General features: G+C 33.3%; 1 protein-coding gene across 1 annotated transcript in view; it reads left to right on the top strand.

Moving 5' to 3' along the window:
- The window catches only part of LOC106460780 (titin-like), a 90400-nt gene that overhangs the window by 32597 nt on the left and 49227 nt on the right, over window positions 1-8576 (top strand). Inside the window, exons 22-31 of the mRNA XM_022387563.1 lie at window positions 967-1221; window positions 1559-1702; window positions 2021-2096; window positions 2299-2326; window positions 2801-2951; window positions 3109-3252; window positions 4473-4727; window positions 5339-5482; window positions 6468-6725; window positions 7821-7964. Coding sequence (XP_022243271.1) covers window positions 967-1221; window positions 1559-1702; window positions 2021-2096; window positions 2299-2326; window positions 2801-2951; window positions 3109-3252; window positions 4473-4727; window positions 5339-5482; window positions 6468-6725; window positions 7821-7964 — 1599 coding nt within the window. The remainder of the gene's footprint in view (window positions 1-966; window positions 1222-1558; window positions 1703-2020; window positions 2097-2298; window positions 2327-2800; window positions 2952-3108; window positions 3253-4472; window positions 4728-5338; window positions 5483-6467; window positions 6726-7820; window positions 7965-8576) is intronic.

Raw genomic sequence — 8576 nt, 5'->3', positions numbered from 1 at the left:
GAAATGTATCGTCGTGAAACGCTACTCCATGTTTCTCATATTTGGACTCACTGAAGTTGTTTATCTTTTCCATCTTGTTTTCTTTACTTGTATATGTTTTAAAATACCCTAATTTAGTGGAAAATCAATTTTTAAGATTATATTTATAAATAATAATAAACTCTGACCCTTGTTATTATTCTGTGATCCTGATATTGACTCGGGCGACTGTTAAATTAGGACCACACACTAAAGTCAGATAATGAAATAGTAAATTAAGTAATATTAATGTAGTATCTTGGATGAAATAATTCAGCTATTTGAATCGGATCTATAAATATGCTATTGGCTGGTATTGATAACCGTTAAATTTTATTTGAGAATACGTATCTCTATTAAAAGTAAAAAATAAAAACGACATTTATTTGGCAGAGTGGAAGATAAAACCTTAATTCGACTTTTTCAGCCGACTAGTTTCGGTAACACAGTTATCATCATCAGGGCTAGCGACTATAGCGTTAATTTGGTCTTTAAAGCTGTAACGAACACTAATCGAGCCGCTCCCCAGTGGCACAGCGGTATGTCTGCGGACTTACAAAGCCAGAAACCGGGTTTCGATAGCCCATTGTGTAGCTTTGTGCTTAACTTCAAACAAACAAAACAAATCAATTAAGCCATCTACATTTCTATATTGTAGTCATTCGGCCTAACAATTGTACGTATCTTACTGGAACTAGTCGGCTAAAATATCTAATAAAGGTTTTATCTTTTGTTCTTTTTAACTCTTAATATAGCAGCAAATAGTGCCTGAAAAAAAAATACATGTATCTAATAACATAGGCCTTAATTTAAATGTCTATTTAAGGGTAAACACTTGATATGTTACGATAGCTTAAGATGCGTTGTGCAGTGACTGTTTTTAAGTGGATCAAAAATGAAACGCGTTGATTTATTTGCTGTTAAACCTTCCGTGTTTTATCATCACAGCCAAAAGCGAATTAATCCTGGAATCTCAACAACCTAGTAGCCTCGAAAAGATCCAACACTTGGAAGACACTAGTCGCTACCAACGAGACGCCTGGGTGGAGGAAATTGCTAAAATCAAACCACGCTTTACTTCCACCCTTAATAGCCAACATCTTCGGGAAGGTCAACAAGCACATTTCGAGTGCCACATAGAGCCTGTTAGTGATTCAACTCTCAAAATTGAATGGTTTCACAATGGGAAGATACTTCCCTCAGGTAATTAGCCTTTTACGGAATGATCCACTTTTGAGGTCAAATAATTCCAATAGTCAGAATCATTTTTATCTCCTAAGCTATTAGGATTTTATTATAAGAGTCGTTCCTCAAGCTGAATGGTTCAACAACTGAGAATTAACTTTTTTTTTTTTTAGATAATCAGGATTTCCTGAATCATTCTGTTCTAAAATTAATTATATCTAGATTTGAAGTGAAAGCATTTCACACATGAAGGTAGCCATTGTGTTATAGGTGATTCACTGGTTTTTCATATTATACAGCAAGTAGTACATTCGCTATGGAATTAAAAAATTAATAAACGTTATTTTCTGGATAGGTCACAGATATCGTCCGTTCCATGATTTTGGGTATGTGGCACTAAATATCCTTTCTGTAAAACCAGAAGATGAGGGTACTTACACATGCCGAGCTACCAATGCAATGGGCAGTGTTGAGCTTCAAGCAACTCTAGCATGTGAAGGCAAGTTTTTAGAATAAGACTCTAGTTCATCAGTTCTAAGTAATTCTGAGAACGTTTTTAGATTGACGATCAATTTTACAAATCAAAGTCTAGATTGATATATACTTAAGACAGTGAATGACACAATTATACATTCAAGTATGAAAGTGAGGAGTCTCGTTATTTGAAATACAAGACTTGATCAAAAATGAACACTTTTCATGATCTTCTAAGTATAATGAGGGTAACTGAATTAATTTAATAAAAAAACTTGATAATTTTAGAAATGTGAAGTTCGTCGAACTTGAAAATGTGTAATAGAATTGTTCTCACTTTTAGGAAAATCAGCAATTTTGTCCGACACTCATCATCCTGAGGGTCTTCAAAAGATTCAGGAGTTGGAGGCCTATTCGAAGTAAGTAACACTTGCTTCATATAAGGAAGATGAATTATCCAACGTTTATTGTGTTCAGTCTTGGTCTTCTTACCATAGGACATTGAAGTGTTGAAAATGGTTCAGAGGAGGGCTACCAGAATGATACTTGGGATGGAAAGGTTCTCATACGACGACAGGTTAAGATATCAAAAGTTGTTTTCTCTTGAAAACAAAACAAAAGAAGAAGAGTTAGAGGGGATCTGATTGAGATGTTTAATATTGTTAAGGATATTGATAGTTTTGATACTTCATCTTCTTTTGTTTTTTTACTTAATAGTGAGAATGGTAAGACTAGAAAATACATAAAGTTACGAGTCATCTTCAACTAAGATAGTTTTATTTTTCTAACAGTGTGTTGACCTTTGGAGTGGGAAAACTTTATAAATATTTGAATGGTAAGCTTTGAGTGCTTTATTTTAAAGTTTAGTTTAGGAGATTGGAAGGCCTGGGTGGACCAACAGGTTTCTTGTTGTCCTTAAAGTATATATATATATATATGTTACAAATTAACTTCCAAGAAATATAATACCTCTAAATCTTCTATTATTATTTTAATAATCGGCGATAGCATATCATAGCAAAGTTTCTAATTCTATTTATCATAATTAAACCTTTTTTTCCATTCAGACAGAGAATGAATAGAACACTATTATTTCAGATACACTAGACTAGAAGAAGAAGACTTCATTACCCAAGCACCTGTTTTCACAAGTCCACCTCAGAACTTGGAGGTAAGAGAAGGTCAGTCTGCTCGTTTCGAGTGTCGCCTCATCCCTGTTGGTGACCCAAAACTCAAAGTGCAATGGTTCCACAACGGGAAACAAATTAAGATGGGTAAGCTTTGTTATTTACTGAATCGTATTTACATAATTAAACAATAAACGTCGTAATATGTTTATATGATTCTGCAATATATGAAATTGTTTTAATACCGACGCGTATTGTTTGAAGTATTTTGTTTTGTAATAGTTTTCTAACTCAAATCATGCAGGCACTCACGTCACAGAAAATTTTGAATTTGGGCACGTTGCCTTGGTTATTCTCTACGCGTACCCAGAAGACTCGGGAACTTACACCTGTAAAGCTACCAATGCTCTTGGAGAAGCAGTCACCTCCGTTAACCTAAAATGTACTGGTAAGTTGTATTGTTTTATGCAGACGTTGTTTGGTTTCATGATAATCTTATCCTAATCACGTATAACTAAAGCAAGAAATTCATTAAAAAGTGGACTACTTTTCAGTGTTGATAAGAAATGCACTAGAATGTCTAACGTAAGATAAATAAAAAGAATTACTCGACCCCACGTGGTAGGTGGATTTTATCTAATGATGTATTATTCCAAACTTCGTTAAGGAAAACAAGCATATTTTGTAGTAGGCAAGTTCTGATTTTAATGATTACGTTTCCACCCATATTGTTGGGTCACCATCACCCGAAACTATGGATCGAAACGTTGTAATCATTAAAATCAGAACTTTTCTACAGTTAAAGTTGATGTTATTGTGTTTTTGAATTAATCACTCAGTTCAGTAGGTTCTTAACTAAAAATTAAAACAATAATCTGTTGATATCACGAAAATAATGTTTGAAACCAAACTATTTCTCTCTGAAGTTTTCCAATGGCCAGACCGAGCATAATCAAACTGAAACTAAAGGTGTTTTACTGAATTAACGTTAAGGAAATACACAATTTACAATAATTCATGTCCAACTTTTATCTAAAAATATATTTTATACCTTTAGCTGAGCTTTATACCTTCCTATAACCGTCACCGAACTCGCCCTTTCAGCTGTGGGGGGCGTTATAATGTGACGGTCAATCTCACTATTCGTTGGTAACAGAGTACCCCAAGAGTTCATGGTGGGTGGTGTTGACTAGCTGTCTTCCCTTTAGTATAAATCAGGGACGGCTAGTGCAGATAGCTCTCGTGTAACTTTACGTAAAATTCAAAACAAACCAATCTACTTATAATCAACTGTCGTTTCCACTTTCTGATAGCTTCATGAAATATAATGTGCTTGTACTATATTAGTTTCCATAGTGTTGCTAGTTTAGCATAATCATTTTCAAATTCTATTAGTTTATCATGGTCATATTCAAATTATTTTAGTTTATCATGGTTATTTCCAAATCCCTTTAATTTTGTATGGCATTTGAAAAATCTATTTAATGTGGGTATTTCAGCATAGTGATAAAAATATTTCAAAATTTAATGCTAATTTATCTAAATTTAACGTAGGTGCTTCCCAATGCTGATATACGAATGTGAATTTGCCACTTTTAAAGATTTTTATTTGATTATAATTCAATCATAACACGTAGTTCTGTTTTGTGATATAGTATATTTTTTTAGGAAAGAGCGCTCTTATTCTTGAGTCTCAACAACCTGATAGCTTGGAAAAGATCCGAGAACTAGAAGATGAGAGTCGATTAAGAAGACCTGAATATCCTGAAGAAACCACCACACAACCTCCTGTGTTTACTCAACCAATGAAAAACTTGGTGCTGCAGGAAAACGAAAGCGCTCATTTTGATTGCCGTCTCATCCCTGTGAAAGATAATAAGTTAAAAGTAGAGTGGTTCTTCAACGGCATGCCATTAATGCAAGGTAGGAGAGTATACTTTCTTTACGAATACTTGTTATATATATAAACCTACATAGAATAAAGGTATGATATTTCATTAGTTATGCTTTACGAATAAATAATGCTCGTCTAAAACTGGCATTTGAACAGCAAATATTTTAAGTATACTTTTAGTTTTTGACTGTGCTGCCATCTAGTGCAACTTTTGTGTTACAGACATTGTCTTGTACACGATTGATTGAACGAATCAAGAGAAAAGTAATAACAATCTCAAAGTATTTTGACAAATTTAGCAACTTTAAACTTTTGATTCAGTTAAAACTGATTAATACATGCTGACCCATTGCTACTGAAACTAGACTTAAAAAAACAACGTAATAAAAACGTGTTTTGGTTTCAGCAAAACAACTTCAAGTTTAGTAGGTTTGAGAAATTTAATGGACTGTTAATGTTAAAATAGTTCTTTGAAAATGAAATTCTCAGTTGCCCTTTACACCCTATTTGTTTAAATATTTATTTTCTCATTGATGTTCTACAAATCATTGGAACTTTGAAATGTATTCTCAGTATTGTATAGAAACATAATATTTCATGTAAACAGTTGATAAAATAATTTTCTTTCTTCTAAACATAGCTAGCAGAGTTACCACTTTACACGACTTTGGCTACGTGTCCTTAGACCTGGCGTATGTGAAACCTGAAGATAGTGGAACCTACACATGTAAAGCAACAAGCGAGCTGGGTCAGGCGGTATGCTCAGCTACCTTAAACGTTAGGGGTAAGAATTGTTTTCTACATTGTAGCTATGGCTACGTAAAATATTGTTCATTGGTTGTCCTCTTCAGTTATATGTGTTTACACCATTCTCGTCCATTCGTTGTCTTCTTCACTTTTATGTGTTTAAATCATTCTTGTCCACCACAGGAACGGATTTTTATATATATTTTTAATGCATAATCGTTAATTATAATCCTACTCAAAAGGATCTTAATTGTATCACTTAAGCAATATAATTGCTATGACATTCGAAAGTTGTGTTCACTAGTGGTAGTTTAATCTCAGCCATTAAACCGGCTTGAGATATTTTGTATTTGTTATTAACTTATTCTTTAACTAATAAAAATACTCCGCGTTACATTAACCAGTCATTATGAAGGAAGACAGTGTTATTTTATGGATTCAGAATATTTCTTGGGTATTGTTAAAGCTTTTAATGTCTATCTTAGTGAGATTGTGGCCCATCGAGGAATTATACTAATTATTGATGACGATTTTTTTAATATGCAGCCTGTAGGTTAACTTATTTCTTCTTTAGAACTTAGATTGACTTTAATCTTCTACACGTGTAATCAACTGTTTGTAAAAGAATCTAATGTAATCAGGCCTGTGTCTTAATGTTGTTATCTGAAAATAATAATAAATAATTTAGAAATATTTATTTTTCAAATTTTATGTAAAAAAGTAACAATGGGCCTGAAACATCCGTGATCACCTAATGCTGTTAAAGAATGTAAATGTTCGTGGATCCATATCTTGTTTCTCTCTACCAGTCCATCATCATGCTGTACGTTTCAAAAAAACTCTTCGTCATCTTGTTGCTGCCAGCTATGACTGTCGTGAATGATCATGATCTCCTATTTCGTGTCTCACTTTAACTAAGTTGAATATTGGAAAGATTATTCACTTCTTTACAGTTAGATACGTATTATAAATTTTTTACGAAGAGCATTCAGCGAGTAAAATAGCAAGCTTATATTTTCTAGGTGTGAAAGCTCTTCAGCTTCAGTCACAACAACCTGACAGCCTACAAAAAATACAAATGTTGGAGGACGCAAGTCGTTACCAACGAGAAGTTGCTGAAGACGTCGTGGTCACCAGCAAGCCGATATTTATCACCTCTTTGCAAGGAGTTGATAAGCTCATTGAAGGACAAAACAGTCACATGGAGTGTCGTATTGAACCCTATCCTGACCCTAGTATGAAGATCGAGTGGTTTTTCAATGGCAAAGTGCTTCCAAGTGGTGAGTTGAAACATAACTTTTTCATTTTCACCCAGTTCCTTGTCTCTGCAACAAAATTTTTAATTTTATCCACATTCAATTCGTGAACAGGTTCGAACCTGGGACCTCTAGTATGCCAGGATAGTGTTCAACTAATGGAGCAAAACGGCTAATTTGTTAGCCATTGCCAGTAACGTATTTTTTTTTTACTTCTCAAACTACTGCATTTTTCCCTCCCTCATAAACAAATAATGTTCTCGACAGTTTTTATATAGCGATCCAATTTTTCTGCTCGTCTTCAGGAGAACAAAGAAGAATAGTCAACTATTCGAAAGCGCTGGAGTTTTTGGGTCTTATTTTAAGTTTGTTACATTTTATATGTGATCCTTTGTGCTGACTCTTTTATCAAAAATGCTTTGTTGTTACGAAATTCTCCTTCAACAGCTGTTGACAATTTTAACCTCTTGCACGTTTATTGACTTGTTGGTTCTCTATAATGGCTCTCTATAAATTAATATATTTTTAAATAGTTCTTTTGAGTTTTACAGACTTCTGATGGAAAGAGCCAATAATTTTGCTCGTATGTGAAATTATTTAAGTTCTTTTGTATTTGTTTTTCATAAAGCTTGTTTGTTAAACTACCAGACATTGTGAATCTTTGTCTTAATTATGGGGCTAATGTTCAGTAATGTCACGTTTTCTGAATTATCTTATATTGAATGTATGGTGTCAATATTTTTGTGTTCGACTGTATGTGTTGAAAACAATATGTTCATTGACACAGACTTCTATCTGCCTTTGAGTTATTAAAGGCTTGTTTGTACTCTGTGTATTATTGTCTGTGTAAACGCTACTGGAAGATTATCAGTAAATCGCTGTGCTTAAAAAATTATAAGATTCACTAAGGAGATCAGTACCTGCTTAAAAACGTATTGGTTCGTGATGAAGTAATCTTACTAGAATAAAAAAAAATAACTTTGGATAGCTCAGTCAGTTAGCTCGGTTCCTCATACAGTTTTGTGTTAAAAATACGCTTTGTAATGAATTTAAATGCAATGATATGTGCTAAAGAAAGAAAGATAATATTTTTGCTTTTATGTTGTTGTTTTGTCGTAGCTCATAGATACCGAACAATGTATGACTTTGGATTGGCAGCCCTAGATATCTTATCTGTAACTCCAGAAGATACCGGTGAATACACAATTAAAGCTACCAACAGGCTTGGGGTTGAAACATCATCAACCAAAATACATGTAACAGGTAAGTATTCAGAAGGACTAGTTGCTCGGTATCATATTTGTAACTGCAGAAGATACGAGTGAATACATGATTAAAACATCTTCGACTTGAATAACGTCACAGGTAAAATTTCAGCGAGAGTAGTCCCACTTCAGTAACAAGTAGAATGCTCGAAAGGAAAAAGAAAAGAACCTTAAGATGTTCACTCAGCAAGATACAAGCTTAATTAGTTCTTATAGAAATGTGTTTCAAGAACATTTTACAAGTGTTTAACAAGAAATACATTGAGAAAGTGTATAAATGTTATTAAAGCGCCTTTTTTTAATACGAGTGATTATATGACTGACTTCGAAATTTTGAATCTTTAAATAAAAAATTCACAATAGATAAGATTTCTTAAATATTCATAAAGCCTTTTAATTGTCTTTTATAGGATAAATGGTGTAGTAAAGACTTATCAACTAAATTAATAACAATATTAATGAATAATAAATCCTGTTTGAATGTGATTTAATGCTCTAAAAATTGTTGGCAGTAATAAATGGTTGATGTTGTTTGGATATGTTTGATGCTCTCAAAGTTTTGGATAATAATGAATGGTTGATGTTGTTTGGATATGTTTGATGCTCTCAA

Source organism: Limulus polyphemus, unplaced genomic scaffold, assembly GCF_000517525.1.
Source record: "Limulus polyphemus unplaced genomic scaffold, Limulus_polyphemus-2.1.2 Scaffold835, whole genome shotgun sequence".
Lineage (NCBI taxonomy): Eukaryota > Metazoa > Arthropoda > Merostomata > Xiphosura > Limulidae > Limulus > Limulus polyphemus.
Note: the sequence above shows the minus strand (reverse complement) of the source record. Positions and strands in the feature narration are given on the sequence as shown.